Source organism: Gopherus flavomarginatus, chromosome 1, assembly GCF_025201925.1.
Source record: "Gopherus flavomarginatus isolate rGopFla2 chromosome 1, rGopFla2.mat.asm, whole genome shotgun sequence".
Taxonomy (NCBI): Eukaryota; Metazoa; Chordata; order Testudines; family Testudinidae; genus Gopherus; species Gopherus flavomarginatus.
Window position 1 is genome coordinate 157,512,888 of NC_066617.1, and position 17,144 is coordinate 157,530,031.

The 17,144-nt window shown below is 42.8% G+C and overlaps 1 protein-coding gene across 2 annotated transcripts in view; it reads left to right on the forward strand.

The window, feature by feature from the left end:
* POLQ (DNA polymerase theta) overlaps positions 1–17,144 on the forward strand; it is a 155,841-nt gene that overhangs the window by 97,311 nt on the left and 41,386 nt on the right. For both annotated transcript variants that reach the window (XM_050955976.1, XM_050955983.1), the window contains exons 16-19: positions 2,543–5,790; positions 7,234–7,380; positions 7,997–8,193; positions 16,646–16,886. In XM_050955976.1, coding sequence (XP_050811933.1) covers positions 2,543–5,790; positions 7,234–7,380; positions 7,997–8,193; positions 16,646–16,886 — 3,833 coding nt within the window. The remainder of the gene's footprint in view (positions 1–2,542; positions 5,791–7,233; positions 7,381–7,996; positions 8,194–16,645; positions 16,887–17,144) is intronic.

Genomic DNA, 17,144 nt, shown 5'->3' on the forward strand with positions numbered 1-17,144 from the left:
ATCAACAAGCAGGGTGGAGCCCAGTCCTCTCCCCTATGTCAGCAAGCTCTCCAGCTGTGGGAGTTCTGCATAGCCCACTCCATTCACCTGGAAGCATCCTATCTACCAGGAGTTCAGAATGCACTGGCAGACCACCTCAGCAGGTCCTTCCGCAATCACAAGTGGTCCATCCAACCGGATGTCATACATTTCATCTTCCAAAGGTGGGGGTTTCCCCAGGTCAATCTGTTCGCCACCTGGAGCAACAGAAGGTGCCTGATGTTATGCTCCTTCTAGAAACAGAGTCTAGGCTCAATCACACATTCCTGCTATGGTGGCGAGGCCACCTACTCTATGCCTTTCCCGTTCCCTCTCGTGCACAAGGTCCTACTCAAGGTCTGCAGGGACAGGGCTGAGATAATTCTGGTGGCACCAACGTGGCCTCGACAACATTGGTACACCACACTCCTGGAACTGTCAGTGGACGCTCCAATCACATTGCCTCTCTTTTCCGACATGATCACTCAGGACTACTGTCATCTTCATCACCCCAACCTGCAGTCCCTCCACCTCAGGGCTTTGGAGCTTCTGCGCTCAGAACAGGCAAGGGAAGTCCTACTTGGCAGCAGGAAGTCCTCCACTAGAGCCACATATCTGGCAAAGTGAAAAAAATTTACTTGTTGGTGTGACCAGTGTCGTACATCCCCTCTCCAGGCACCTGTACCTCTCATCTTTAGAGTACCTTCTGCGCCTGAAACAGCAAGGCCTGTTAGCGCCTTCCATAAAGGTACACCTCATTGCTATCTCGGCCTTCCACCTGGGAGCATCTGGACTCTCCGTCTTCGCCAATCCTATGGTTGGTCAGTTCCTCAAGGTCTGGAACAGCTACATTCTCAGAGCAGACAGCCTGTCCCTGTGTGGAACCTTTACTTGGTCCTCTCCAGGCTAATGGGGGCCCCCATTTGAACCTCTGGCAACTTGCTCCCTTCTCTCTGTCATGGAAGGTAGCCTTTCTCATTGCCATTACTTCAGCAAGCAGGGTGTCTGAGTTAATGGCCGCTACTTCAGACCCACCTTATACGGTTTTCCACAGGGATAAGGTGCAACTCAAACCTCACCCGGCCTTTCTTCCTAAGGTTGTGTCACGCTTCCACACTAGTCAGGACATTTTCCTGCCTGGTTTTTATCCTAAGCCTTATGCCAGTAGCTGTGAGCAGAGGCTGCACTCCCTGGATGTTTAGAAACCTCTAGCCTTTTACATTGAGCCATTCAGAAAGCTGAACAGTTGTTCATAGCTGTGGCAGACCAGATGAAAGGACTCCCGGTCTCATCTCAAAGAATATCTTCCTGGATCATGTCATGCATCCACACGTACTATGAGCTGGCCAAAATACCAGCTCTGGCTCTTACAACACATTCCACAGGCCTCATCTGCTCCGTTCCTGGCCCAGGTCCCAGTACAAGAAATCTGCAGGGCAGCAACTTGGTCCTCCATACATATGTTCACCTCTCATTACGCCATCGTCCGGCATGCCAGAGATGATGCAGGTTTCGGCAGAGCAGTGCTACAATCAGTGTTTCTTGAACTCCGACCCCACCACCTTAGTGAGGCTTGGGAATCACCTAACTGAATTGATATGAGCAATCACTTGAAGAAGAAAAAACGGTTTCTCACCTTTTCGTAACTATTGTTCTTCGAGATGTGTTGCTCATATCCATTCCAAATCCACCTGCCTTCCCCTATGTTGGAGTAACTGGCAAGAAGGAACTGAGGAGGTGCCAGGTTGGCAGGGTCATATATTGAGCGCCATGTAGGTGCCACTCCAGGGGGCTTCACAGTCGACCCAACGGGTGTTGCTAGGGGAAAAACTTTCTGATGACTGTGAACGTGGCATGCACACACCTAATTGAAATGGATGTGAGCAACACATCTTGAAGAACAACAGTTATGAGGTGAGTAACTGTTTTTTACCTGCAGTTTCTCTACACTTTGTATGGACTACATCAAAGGAAAATTTATATTGGTGGCCTTGATCCACTTCCTAGTAAACAGCTGTCCCTATGAGAAAATCCTAATTGTTCACCTTGGGATCCTTTGTGTATAGCACTCATTTAAATTAATGGGCATTCTCCACATGGTGGGCTTTCAGGACTGCTAATTGTGAGCTGACATAGTAGAACAGTGCTAAGTCCATAATTACCTGCTGTTACATAGGTTGCTCCAGGTTTCTGTCACACCGAGGGAGGAGTGAGGGCAAATCTGCATGGGGGCACTGCACTGCAGCCTTAGCATGGTCACTCTTATACCTTCTACTAGCACTACATTCACTTAAAAAAACAAAACAAAAAAAAACAAAAACCCCACAACCAAATGCTCGTTTCCTAGAAGGTGTAGCCTGTGTGGTCCAGAAACATGTTTTGTCATAATGGTTCATTGAAACTACTATCCTAATTAAAGATAAGAGCACAGCAGTATGGTGCTTGCTTTGATTGTTTGTTATGGTCAGTATGAGTGTTTCTAAACAACTTTCTGTCTAACTTCAAGTTGTTTTCCTTCCCTTAGCATTCGTAGGGCCGTGGATGAAGATGAAGAGGCAGCTGAGGAGCGTCGGAATACCCACTGTATATGGATGGTGGGAATGAAGGGCTTAACCGAAAGTGAAGCAGCATCCCTTATTGTGGAGGAAGCTAGAATACTGCTACAACAGGACTTGGCTGCGATGGGAGTGCAGTGGAGCCCAGATTCTTTTCTTGAGTCTGATACATCTTCCATGACCAGCAGTGAATCAGAGTTGGAGGACAGAAAATGTAAACTGAATGGGGAATGTTCACTAGGGATTTTAAAAGTATTCAGCAGTGAAGGGTACAGAATTCTACCTGATCATGGCACCAATTTTCAAGCTGGGAATTCTTCAGATATTAAAAAGGGAAATAAAAGGCTGTTAAGTGCTAGTATGTCAAACCCCAGACCCCAAAATGAATTGCAGGAAGATCACACCCAGACAAAGGAGGTAAATGGTGATGTCGTCATGTACAGCGCTAGAAAGCGGCCAAATTTGGGCAAAGGTAAAGAAAACAGGGAAGTTACTTTTCTGACGAAAAGTGAGGCCGGCTCTGGGGCAACAACTCAAGAATTCCCTACTGAGAAGGGAAAGAGACCAACTTTGAACTTCACTTCATGGAAAACTTCTAAGGCATCTGGGTACAGGAGGACTATGGACACTAGTTTCAGTCAAATTGAGGGCAGAAGCGCTGTTTCAAAACAGCATCAGTTGCTGCTTGATGAATCAAGGAAGCACAGAACAGAGATAAATGGGCCCTCTGTATCCAGTCATAGCAAGTCTAAAGCTAAATCTTTTTCAGATCGAAAGAACAAGGAATTTGGAGAAAACAAATCATCTGCTCACAAGCTCTTCACTGTCAAAGGCTCAGAATCTTTACAGGTGGACAAAATGCAACCAGAGAGCAAAGAGATAATGGAGGAATTACTTACAGAGCCTTCCACTACTAATAAATCCAATTCTAAAGAAACAGTGAATTGTCTGGAAACTACGGCTACTGTAGTGAGAGATGCTCCACCCACGAATATGGAGACAGATGATACTATGCGAGACCTGGGAATTTCTAGCAGGTCAGTGAAAAATGAATACATGTGTGTTAAACAGAGCAAAATCCAACCAGTTAAAAACTGTGCTGAAAAGATACCTGCCAAACAACAAATTATTCTAGGCACAGATCTTTGTAATGATGGAACCAGCAGTTCTGCAAACATGCATGTGAGCACTAGTGCTAGCAAACAGAAAGCTGTTTATTTTTACCCTAATGAAAATAAATCCTTTCATTTTCAAATTCAAAATGACGGCAAAACATTTTCTGAAAAGCCCAATGGAATATTGTTACAAACTGGAGGCGTGGGTAAAACAGATAATCAGCCGGAGGATTTTCTGAAAGACTCCACCGTAAAATCCAGAGCTATTTGTGTTGCAAAAGATATTAAAAATGGTTATTCTCCTGATCTGTATTCAGTTTCCAAAGAATTTGAAGACAGCTTCCAGTTGGATACACAGACTGATAGGATATTACAACAGCAGGTGGCAGCTGAAATTGCAAGACAGCAGGGAGAAAAAGATACAGAGCAGGCAGAGATACCTGTGCAGAAAATCTCCATGAAACTACACTGTGCCAGCACTTTACAAAATGAAGATGTTGCAAATGAAAAGCTAGCTGCAGCACTTAGGAAAGTGATCTGCTCAAATCCTGGGACAAGAAATACCACAGATTTACATTGCTCTAATGCTTTGGGCTCTAGAAGCCCTAATTTACAGCCTGCAATGAAATGCACAGAATCTGCATTTTGCATTAAAGGAAATGATTTTTCTTTCACTGACTCACAACTATGTAGCTTTTTACAAGGTTATCAGACCCAAAATTCAGTGAAGGAAAGTGCTTCTAAAGATCTTCAGAAGGCAGTTTCTCCTGCCAATGGCCAGTGCCCTCACACTGTGCGTTTACAAGTTGAGTGCCATCCCCATCCTGAAACTAGTCTGAATATGAGTGACAGTTTACTGTTTGATGATAGCTTCAGTTATGTCAATGGCCCTCCAGATATGCACACAAGTGAGGCTGAAGGGGCAGAATCTGGGGAGCAGAAGGTTGTGACTCCTCCCCCTAAAGCCTCTTCCAGCTCTTTTGCTGATATTTTGCATCAGCAGAACCTGGAGCCCATTCAGGATATATTAACTGTCAGTGTAAACTGGAATGAGCATCAGCATCCAGCACAGTTTAATGATGCATCTGTTATATTCTCTGATATAGATTCTTTGCAGATAGCGGAAGCTTTAGGTAATGTTGACTTGCCTCCATGTCAAGGAGGCGCTCTGTCTGCAGCTCTTGTTGAGCTAGGGTTAAGAAAACCAAGGCATGAGGAGGAGGATCCCAGGCCAGAGGACACAAGACTGGATCAAGGTGAAAGGCCCCAGAATGCCCAACAAGCTGTGGAAAAGAATACCAATCCAGTGGTATGGTCTGATCATTCATTTGACTTAAGCCCAGGGTTGCAAGATATTTTAGACAGATGGCCTAGTCCTTCAGATAATAAACCTGTTGTTTTAAGTCCAAGAGTCTCCTCCTCAAAAGGAAAGTTGGTAATCTCAAATAGTAAACAAGAGCCAGGTGCAATTTCTGAATTCAGCTATTGTCAGAGAGAGTCATTATCCGCTTGCCAGGATTTAAAGAACTATTTCAAAGTTAGAGAGAGCAATAAGGAAGCCCTGGATGTTCAGAAACCAGATTATAACCCTCTGCTGCTCAAAGGAAGCAATAGAATATCTGACCCCCAGCCGGATATCAGCAAAGGACTTATTCCTCCAACACCTCCTAAGGAAGCTGTTCCAAAAAGTTTTGGCACATCTCTGACATTTGGAAAAAACAAGAATGTCAGCCACATAGATGAAATCTCACCTTTTCAACCACAGCAGAATGGCAAACCTAGTTCAGACCACCATATAGAAACACTGCTATGTAAGCCTGGTAATGAAGACACATGTGAGGTTTTGCTTGAGTCTAACCCTGTAAAAGACGATTCTATTATAGACCCAGGCTTTTCATTGCAATTATCTCCACATGTTTTGCCACTTATTTCATGTAGTGCTGAGAGCTTCACTGTTATTGATGTGGCAAGTGACAAAGCTCTCTTCCAGACTTTCATCAGAGAATGGAGGAACAATAGCAGATTTGCCATCTCGGTGGCTTGTGAAAGAACAAATAGTCTCTTGTCCCCCAAGTCAACTATAGGTGGCAGATTCAAACAAGGTCAGTTCCTCTTTCACATTTCTACCATGTTAAATTGTGAACCATACTCTGTTTAGCCTGAGGAGTTAATGGGAATGACTGTAAATTTATTCCTTTGGGTTTATCTAAGTGAGAGGATAAATTGAGTACTGAGATCCACTATAGAAGGAAGGACTTGGGTTTCAGGAGGGAAGGAAGAATAGCACTAGGTGAATCATTTAAAGGGTGGATCTGGGAAGATGAAGGTGACTGGAGTGTGGGATGGTCCCAGCCTTATTTGAAAAGCTACCAGCATTACCACCCTGCAGTGGACATGCTTCCTGTATTTATTTGCATACTCTTGTTCACGTGATCACTCTCACTCGGACTAATTAGTGCAACGAGCAAATATGAACTGAAAACATATCACATCCGTCATTTTAAAATGGAATGGTGTTGTAGTCTTGTGGTGATATAGGAGAAGATACATAAATGGCTTTCATCTTGGCACCAAATTCAGAAACACACATAAGCAACTTATTCATGTCCTCTGCTAGCCAGGCAGTATTCCTTACAGATATTGTGGGCTGATCTGAGGTTAAATACTTTCCAATTTACAAAAAGTTAATTTGGGTAGATTTAGTAGTTTAGCTATGAAATTCAAGCCAGTCCCTAACCCCTCAGATCATTGCTGTACTCTTGCACATTTTCATGTGTAGTATTCATATTCTGCAACTCTCCTAAGGGGCTGATGCAGTGGAAAGAAGGCAGCCATTCAGGAGCAACTGGGAGGCTGATTCAATTAGAGTTTCCTTAGTGAGAGAAGGAATACTTCTTTTGCCTTTTTCCAAACCTCTGCCCCCATCTTTTAAGAAGTGTGAGCAAGCAGCAGCTTCCCTTCATCTGTCTCAGGGGAGGAGATGGAAACATCATCAGCAGCTTGTCTCTGAAGCTCTCTGTGCCTGATTGCAAAAATCCCCACATGTACTGTTGTGTTTTTAATTATACTTCTTATTCCTATCTTAAAACATACACCCCACATAAAAACAAAGAACCAAGGAGTTAAACACTGGACGATTTGCCTGAACATAGGAACCAAACCAAAAAATTTATTATCTCAGCAACAAGAATTTAATAAATAATTTTGACTGAAAATGAGATGTGCCCCAATGCAGGGTGAGGGAATACCATTATACCCCAACTCTTGGGTATGTTATGAGGCAGAAAGCCAAATCTCTTTAAGGAATCCTAAGTGGTTGTTTGTGTTGGGCACCTTACTATTCTAAAGTTACTGGTTAAAAAGAACCAGAGGTACAGGGGAGGAAGAGAGAGTCTGATACATATAAGAGAATTAAAGCATTTGTGCAGTTTCAAGAATTCCAGGCTGTGTTGGGTTGTTTCATTATTAGATTTTTTCAGTTGAACAAACTGCTGTATTTATGGATGCTGTTTTAGGATTATAACTTTTAAAAAATGTTTGTTTAGTAAGATCTCCCCAGCGGATCCAGGTTAAAGATGATGGGTTTCCTATCAAAGGCTGTGAAGACATCTTGGTAGTTGGATTGTCTGTATGCTGGGGTGGAAAGGATGCCTACTATGTCTCATTGCAGCAGAAACAAGATGACCAGACTGGTAAGTGAGGATTGCCAGATAGACCAAACTGCAAAACACCACACGTTTCAGGGAAAAACTGTGAGGAGATGGCATCCAAGAGTATGTCCCCTGTGACAGTCTCTAACCCAGTTCAGTTGCATGACAAAAGCAATCAGCCATATTCATCATTAACACCCAGGGCTGAGAGGGACATGTTTGCCACTGTTTCATATATTTCCTGTTCCTCCATTTCTAAAGGAGGCAGTGAAGTCATATGAGTCTATGAGTCTATAAGTCTGTTGGTTACAGAAAAGGTCAAGAAAGCATTGAGTTCCTGGCTGATCTGCTTGAATGTGACCAAGCAAGTTACTATATTTCCTTGTACCTCAGTCAACCCACCTGTGATGCACTGGTAAAAACAAGATCTCGGTGATAACCAGATACTACATTTGAGCTATTCTTTATAAATAAACTAGTACTCCGTTAGTTTCTTGGATCCCTACTGCATCAAAACAATATAGATTTATTATTTGTTCAAGCTCCAATTATACGCTCTGTGTTTTCTGTTTAGGTCTGGTAGCTTCAAAGAATCCCACATTCTCTCACCTCTTTCTTTCCATGTACTGAATAAGTTAATTTGTGTCTCTTATCTCAGAAATCAGTGCCAGCTTGGCACCACCTCCTTTGGATCAGAACCTGTCTGTGACTGAGAGATTATGTCAAGTACAGTCTTGCTTGCAGAAGGAATCTGAGAGCACGCACTCAGTTGTCATGTACAACCTCATCCAGCACTATAAGACTCTTCTGCTGGCTTGTGGCATCTCCCTGGAAGGAAGTTTCGAGGACCCAAAGGTTTCAGAAATTAAATTTTTTTAATTCGTGTAAAACTTCCATTCATTATTTAAACCAATGAGTCTGGGTAGCTTTTAGTGTTTAATGCTCTGCTCAAGTCATTTGTTTTGTATTTAGTATTGACAGAAATGTTTGTTTTCAAAGTTTTTGATGATGTTATTTTAAAGCTAAAGTAATAGAAGTCCACGTTAACTAATATTTTACATTTACTTCTTACTATGATTTTTTTGAAGTTTCTCAGTATCTGCAATAGACACAGAAAGGGCTCGGTGGTAAGTGTTTCACCCAGGGAGTTCTGACTTCAAATCTTCATTAGGTCATATATGGAAGATGAGTTTGGATCTCATACAGGTCTTAATGGCAATGCCAGCATTCCAGAGCTCCAATTCCATTGGTACAAGAGGCCTGGGATGGAATGGCAGAAGAGGTACCTAGGCTCTCACTAGTACCACCAGTCCCTCATTTCCAGAAGAACTATGTTCATGCTTAAGTTTGAGAGGAGGGGAAGGTTCCACTGGTTGGAAATCAAGGAAAGTGTTTGAAAGAGTTAAAAACCAGCCTGGCCCTGCTTAATAAAAAGCGCTACCACTTTTAAGTGTGTGTGTTTGGGGCGGGGGAGGGGGGGAGGGGCGTGTCGTTGGTGATGACTTTCAAAGTTCACTTCACAGTGTGACACATAATTTAAAAAAAGAGTTAAAAGAATTTTAAAACCAAATAAAAATATTGGAACAGGAAAACTTAAACTTTTATAAGCTGAGTACAATGTAAGGGATTAACATGCTCATCAAAGACCTGAAACAAAGACAAGGAGAATAGAACCTGTTTGGGATCCAGAGTGTGTCTCAACAGAAACACTTTGTTAGCCATCACCTTGATTTCATGTCTCCAGGGGCCTTCCAGGTGTTTTTTAAACATTACTTTTTCACAAAACGTGAAGTTCTAAAATTTTCAGAAGTGATTGAGGGGCCTTTCTCAGCTGCTACACTAGATTCTCTTAAAAACCTTTTGTAGCTTGAACTTCATAGTTGCTGAGCACTCTCTGCTCCTGTTGAAGCCATCTCTTAGTGCCTCTGGAAAATTAGCCCATTGATTCAAATACTTGGAAATACTGTGGGGGGAGAGTTAAGTTTTCTATCTCTTGGACACTGAAATCTCTGGAACATTGCTCTCCTGTGAGAGAGCATGCTTCAGAACAACCCATAGGTCTTCCTATTTCTGTAGCATGGCTTAAGGTGCAGTTTCATTTGGACCAAAAAGGTATTGAGGCATATAAAATAGACTGGATAAAACAAAGACATTGGTTGGTGCTTTAGGTTCCTAACCCATGCAGGTATCCAGTATAAATGCAACAGGTGTACTTACAGAAATACCCACACTTATTGTGTGGCTGAAGGCATTGGTGTATGGGCTTCATGGTTCACTACTAACCCAAGTCATTCAGGTCTGAACTACAACTTTTTCTCATGGCCTCTGCATATTCCTACTTGTGAGATCAAAGCACCTGAGCTACAAACTTCCGGCGTCTCCTGGAAAGCAGTGTCCATTGGGGCCACCTGCCCCTCCCCATCCTGGAGGGTTCTGAGGGTATGAAAAGGGAAGTGGCCCCAGCCACCCTTTTGTTCCTTTCTAACTGCCCCAGGTGCAGCGAGCTTACAGCACACAGCATCCTCTATACTGTCCTCATATTTTTTCTTTTTTCTTCCCTTTTTGAGGAAGATTTTGTTTATAGTTAGTCAGATTTTCTTTTAAAAGATCTGAGGAGATGTTGGTCCAGCATGGTCTTTGATTGGACCTGCAGGAGTGGAAGGGCTGCCTCACATTCCCCTACCAATCGAGAGGCTCCTCAGGGCCAGATAACTAAGCTGGCACAGCATAAATTCAGCATCAGCTGCAGAGACTGTGCCCCAGGAGCAAGTTTGCTCACCTTAGCCTAGCTTGGATCCGGGGCTGCAAAACATGGATCTGGATCTTCAAGCCTAGCATGCATCTGCGGCTGCAAAATCCAATATCTGGCAGCCCAGAGTACAACTGGGGCTGCAAAATCTGGATCTGCATCTGGAAGCCTAACATGCATCTGGGCTGCAAAACCTGGATCTGGATGTGGCAGTGTGGAGCTCAGAGCTGCAACACCCAGATCCATAGCATATTACTGATCCAGAGATATTTAAAAAAAAAAGTGTATGGATCTGTGGCAGATAGGTATGACTTTGGATTAAGGATCAGAGCCTGAATTCAGATCAACAGTCAAACATGAAGGACTGCCAAACAGAGTTGCCAAAAAGGGATTCAGTTGCCTGGGATCTATCCAGTAAGAGCATCTGACTATTGAGAGTCACTTGTTTAGTGGCTCTGTACCACTGAGACCCCTGATCCACCTAGGTCAGTGGCATCTGGTATTACATTTCCAACAGCTTGATCTTTTCAGAGATGCTTTCCTTACTGACTCTGTGCCCAGCACACTGATGTAAGCAAGTAGATCAATGTGGAGGTCTTCTCCACACTAGAAAGGGTTAGTACAAGCTTCTGATCAGATGTGGAATGGTGGATCTCTGTTACAGGGTAGTGTATTCACATTGTGCTTCCTGTTTGGCCATTTTTCAGATGCACACACTTGATACCCTGATTGTCTAGAAGGCTTTCCTATTCCAATATCCCATCTATCAGGCCCTCATCCTGAATATGAGAAGAAATGGACTGATCCATTCTTAGGCCTGGTCTACACGACGAGGGGGAATCGACCTAAGATACGCAACTTCAGCTATGAGAATAGCGTAGCTGAAGTCGACGTATCTTAGGTCAACTTACCTCGCGTCCTCTCAGTGCAGGGTTGACTGCCGCCTCTCCCCTGTCGACTCCACTTCCTCCTCTCGCCGCGGTGGAGTACAGGAGTCGACAGCAGATCAACTGGGGATCGATTGCTACCTGTCGATCCAGCGGGTAGTGTAGACATACCTTTCGATTCCTCTACTGTGAAAAGTTGTAAAAATTAATTTATTTGGTCCTGGAACTGTCAGTTCTTTGTTCTTGGTAGGAGCTGCTGAGGTTCTGTTGAGATCCCAGCCAATTCCTAAGGGCTAATTCAATTTTCCAGGACCAGATTTACAAGAACTAGATAGGCTAAAAACTGATGCCAGGTTCAGAGGCTGCCTTAGGATGTGAGGGTACTATACCCATCAAAAGTTCTATTGATTCTGAGATTCATGGATCCAAACATTTCTTTGCTACATATTCTCTGTAGGAGAAACAGCATACGGTGTCACAGGATCCATCTTGATGTTCCAGAAAGGACTGACTGTTGTCTTCAGAGTCTCTTTATAACCTTGTGACGAAGTGGGAATGTTCGTAATATAATCTCTGAATACTGTGTGGGTGCCTCAGTTTCCCTTATGCCTCTCAAGTATCTAGGTGGTAGGATAATGGCGTGTGATTATTGCAGAGTGTTAGAAGGCCAGTGTGATGGTGTCTGCACAGAGAATGGCCAACGCCCTGTCTCCTGGGAACTGATGGCCTGGGCTCCTCCCCTGCAAAGATGCCAACTGAAGGTGTTGGAGAACAAAAAGATCAGGTGGCCTCCTGGCCCGAGAAAGAGACAAAGGCCAGAGGAGAGGTTGGAGAGTTTCAATTTGGAGCTGGCAGGGGAAATGGAAGGAGACCCGGGGTTGGGGTCCAAGCTCCCTGCCCCCCAATAAGGACCTGACTGAAGGGGTCCTGTTTTCTGTACCTGCAAGACCTGTTTTGGGCTGTGTTCCTGTCGGCTAAATAAACCTTCTGTTTTACTGGCTGGCTGAGAGTCATGGTGAATCACAGGAAGCAGGGTGCAAGGCCTTGTCTCCCCTACACTTCCTGACAAACCCTTGAAGGCAAAGGCAAAAAAAAGACCTAGGAGTTAAGTAGTGCATAACCCAGGTTCTGCAGAGCTTTCTGTGAGGGTTGAGAACCACTCTGATATTCCTAGAATCTGACATCATAAATATGCTGATGAATTCATGTGTCTTATTTCTCTTAGGAGGAAATGTAGTTAGAACATTATTGAGCTCTGGACTACCTCACCTCGATCACCTTGATCAATCAGTCCTTCAGCCCTCATAGATTGTGCCGATCACAATACATCTTCCATTCTTCTCTTACCCTGGCGTTCCTTCTCCATGTGTGGCCATGCCTTTTCACAATAAAATCTTCCCATCTCTTTGGAGGTCAGCTGAGTGGTCGTTTCGGTTCCCGTGGGTACCATTTGGCAATAGCTGTAGTCCATCAATTGTCAGTGAGCTAACTATATGCCTGGTCCATTGCATTTTACTGTACCTGGTTTCAGCAATGACATCCTGCACTCTACTCTGTTGTCTGGGCTACCTACCTTCCATTATAACTAGTTCCTGGTTCGAAACTAGGAAGGAGAATTTTCAGATCTGCTTCTGGCTCCACCATAGAGTACAGTGTCTAGGATTGGGTAGTGTCTTTGGTAGCCCCCTGTATGGGTACAGGAAACATGCAGGGGCACCCATTCTTACTTTACCAAGCCTTTCTAGGAACCAGTAGGGCACACAGGTCCAATGTAGCAGTCAGCCCAGTGTTTCTGAAGGTCTCAGTAAACATAGCTTTGATTCCTTCCATCTTGGAAAGAACAGTTACACCTAAGGGATGAGACAATATTATCTACACTTAATAGTGACTGGGGTTTGTTTCCTCATCACAAACTGAATATGATTTGCCACCTGTCATATAATGTGGACAGTAAGACTGTGTGGCAGTGGCAAAGTGCTGTTTGGCTATATTAACACCCTGATGGTTGTTATATTCATCTCTGGGTTCCAGAGACAGAATTCTTTCTAATTTCCAGAAATATTCCAGGGGGTACTCCCCATTCTGTGCCATTGTCACATGTCAGCTTCTTTACGCATACCTCTGACTGGAGTCAAAGACAACCTCTGTCAATAAAACTATATCTTACCCCTTGGCCTTTCTGTGACAGCCAGTGTTCCATTAAATGCTTGACTGTTCTCCCTGAATGGCTGGGTGTCTGTCTGTGTATCTACTTGAACTTCAGCAAAGTATCTAAATGGTTCTTCCCTAATAGTTTGCGCAAAGAAGCATACTTTCATACGCATTGAAGCCTTGATATATTCCAGACTTGCAAACTTTCCGGTGGTGGACAGATTCCTTATTGAAGCAGTTACATGGTAGCTTTCATACCAGGCTACATCTGAGGCTTCAGCAGGGCTCTTTGTGATTCTGCCACCTTTTCTTTATGCAAGGAACACCTGAGCCGGAACACCTCAGTGCTCTAAGATGCCTTGTTTTGTAAGAGAGGAGAAGAACATGCCCTTCAGGGAAGTCCTTTGTCACCTTCCTGCCATTTGCAATAATAGTGCTAGAGGGTGTAAGGGATTCTTCACCTTGATTCCCATCCACCCCAAGGTTTGTGATCGTAGTAAGAGGTGCATTTCCATGTAAAGTACTGGAGCTGAGAGCTATTTCTCTGACTTGCAAGGCTTTTCTCCCCTTCGTAAAATCCAAATCTGTCTGAATTCTGTCAGCATTATGGGAATGCATTAGACAGCCCACTAAAGAGGGGCTCCTGTTCATAAAGTTCGATATCCTCATTGGGTGGTCAGATAACATCTTTCCCTGATAGATGAGCTATATCGGCAGGCTCTTTGAGAAGAGTTTTCCATTCAGCAATACAAGTGTTCTAGCAAGGGCTCCATCTGATATCTTGTTTTACAAGTGAGGTAAATGCCAGTTAAGTCCCTTCCCAACATGGATACCGTGCTTCTGTATGGTTCTGATCCAAAGACAAGCAAGTCTTAACATCAATACTGTATTCCTTGCTGTCTGTTGCCCATAAGTCTATTGAATTAAGAGGGTTTTTTTAGTGTTAGTCCATTTAGTATCAAGTTGCTGTCATTAGTGAAGGTTAGAGTGGCAATTCTGTCATCAATATTGTTGGTATGTTATTAATATCCATAAAGTCCTGCTTTCCAAACTACTTGGTCTCTTGTGTGTGAGATAAGGTGGAAATCTACTCAGGTTTCAGGTTTCTCTGGTGGACATCTAGACTCCAGATTACTTGTACTGTTGATTTGAGTGTTATGCTGAGGTCCAAAAGACTCTAATGAAAATCAGGAGTTTGACTAGTCAAACCTACTCTATATCTTGAAAGATCTCTCCCATCTGGGCACCTCCTGAGGGGGTGGATCTGATAAGGTCTTCCGTAACTGTTATTTCAGGTTGTTTTAATGAAGTTGCCATTCTTAATAGCTCAGATAGTCACAGTGATGCAAGCCTCTTTACCAGAAATATTGCATTCTTAAGAATAAGTAGTCCTGTCCACATCTGCGTCCCAATAGTTTAAGGTGTCTGAGATGTCCATCTCTTTCAGACCACTGGAATGTCTGCTTGTTTTTGGCCTCCTTTACGTTCACAGGTCCAGGTATCATACTTCTGCATATTCAGAGAACTTAGTCATTATTTATTTCAGGCCAAAGATTATCTAAAACTTCCCCAGTCCCTTGGAGAAATGGAGCTGATGGGAGGACCCAGTCTGTCGTGGTCAAAAGGTTGTCCATCTATGCAGTATGTGTCACAATTATTATGATGTGGGAGGACTTCAATCTTCTGGAATTGTCAGTCCGCATCCAAGGCAAAGGCAGCATCTGTGGTGTGCCCTCACATAATATTCATTGTAGCATATTATATGACTGACGCTGCAGCTATATGCGTTTTTAGCAAAAATATCCCACATTAAGACTTGTTTTGGGAGAACTAGATCGATTACTTCTATTCGCTGTTGGCATTCAGAACTGATACTTGTTTGGCAGTTCTACTCAATTTGTTCACCTAGAATTCCTCACCTGGTCTTCCTGGGGGTTGTACTGCTTGCTAAATTCCTGCAAGCAGGAATATGCAGAGGCCATTTGAAGAAGAAATGAAGATTATTCAGTGGAACCACAGTTCTTTGATATGAGTCTCTGCATATTCACACTCACCTTTCCGCTTCTTTGGAGTCTCAGGTTAGGAATTCCTGAATTAGCAGAAGGAACTGAGAGGTGGTTGGGGCCACTCCCTCTTTCATGCCCTTGAACTCCTTCAGGATGGGAGAGACGAGTAGCCTCAATGGACACTGCTTTCCTGAAGGTTTCGGAAGCTTGCAGCACAGGTAACTTGATCTCACAATTGTGAATATGCAGTGGCTCATCTCGAAGAACCTTGATTACAGGTAAGTAACCTTCATTTATGTTTTGCCATAGTATTGTTTATATATCAGTGAACACTTAAACAGTTGGTCCCCTAGGGCTTTAGAGTAAAGGCATATAAATATCAATGTCTTCATTTATGTTTTTTCTCATCAGTAAATCTGATAGATTATAGACCATTTTGTTTGTAACTAATTACAGAGCACATGGGGAATCAATAGATTTTTTTCTGTGTCTTTTACCACCTGGCAAATCACTAAAGTCTGACTTCGTACTTTTGACTTAAATTGAAATTTGTAAATCACCTCTGATTGATTTAGTCAATAGGAGATATTGCCATTATTGCTTATATAAAGCAGACCAGCCTTCAAGTGGAATTGCATGATGTCACTATCAAAATATGTAGATAAGCAAACTGTATCTAAGATGTGCAGCACAAGAGAATACTTAGTTTTTAGTATGATGATGTAGAGTTAATGTAAAAAATAAAATGACTTTGCTTTTTTTTTAAAAAAGCAGCTTGCTCTGCTCCCTATGTGTAGTAAAAACTGTTTACTTTATTAAACATGCATTTTTGTCGGTATGTTTTTTTACTCTGTTTTGCACTGAAGCACCACTATGGAAGAGTGAGCTGGATTCTCTTATGACTCATGCACCATCAACAGAGCTGTTAGTTATATTTCAGTTTCAGGGTGAAATTTTGATTTCATTAAAGACAGTGGGCTTGCACAGGGGTTACTGAAAATAGAATTTGGCTTGTTGAATCCTTATTACTAATGCCGATATGCTAACAGGAGAAGAGCTCAGCTTCTCAGATCCCAAGTTGATGGTAAAGCCAATAAAGCCACTTTTTACAAAGTCAGTTTTCAGAGTAGTCACATTTTTAACTATAGTTTTCACATTTATTCCATCTTAGCTTTTAAAATTGTGTGTTATACAGAAAGGATTATTGACTGAGGGCAACATTTTTGTGTGCGTTTAATTGACTCCAGATAAAATTTTCAAAAGTGCTTTAAGTGACTTTCAGTGAGATTTAGGCTTCTATATCATTCAGGTGCTTTTGAAAATTTCTCTCTAAATCTTTTAATTTCTTCCAGGAATTATTCTAACTCACCTACTTAATCAAGAAAACTGATACTTTGCAGATGTTTGAAGTTAATACTAACGTTAAGAATTTTTGGTCTAATTCCCAATTAATATTTTGTTGAAAAATTATAATCAATAAAAAGATTTTCAGGATAGGTTTCTCTCCATTTTAGGTAGCATGCTGGCTGCTGGATCCTGGCTCTAAGGAGCGTACCCTTCACAACATGGTAACCAACTTTCTCCCTCACGAACTGCCCTTGCTTGAAGGGGTGGGAACTGGCCAAGGCGTTCAGAGCCTGGGACTTAGTGCCAATGCTGATTACTCTGGCCGGTACCGAGCAGCCAAAGAATCTGTGCTCATCTTCAACATCATGAACCAACTCAATGCCTTGTTGCAGAAGGAAAATCTAACAGGTAAGAGGACCTGGAGGTAATCCCATGAACAGACTAATCTGCTGAGACCTTTTCACTATGTATACATATGCGTACATTAAACTATTTTGAGTCCCTGGTATATGGGTCTGCAGGCTCAGTGGCTTTGCACTGAAATTTGCATTGTGGAGTAGTCGAACTTGGCAGCACAACATGAATAATTATCCGGTTAAAGTAAAATAAAGGTTTATATTTATATATTGTAAGTGGATCTTGTTGTTACTGAGGCCTGTAGCCAGT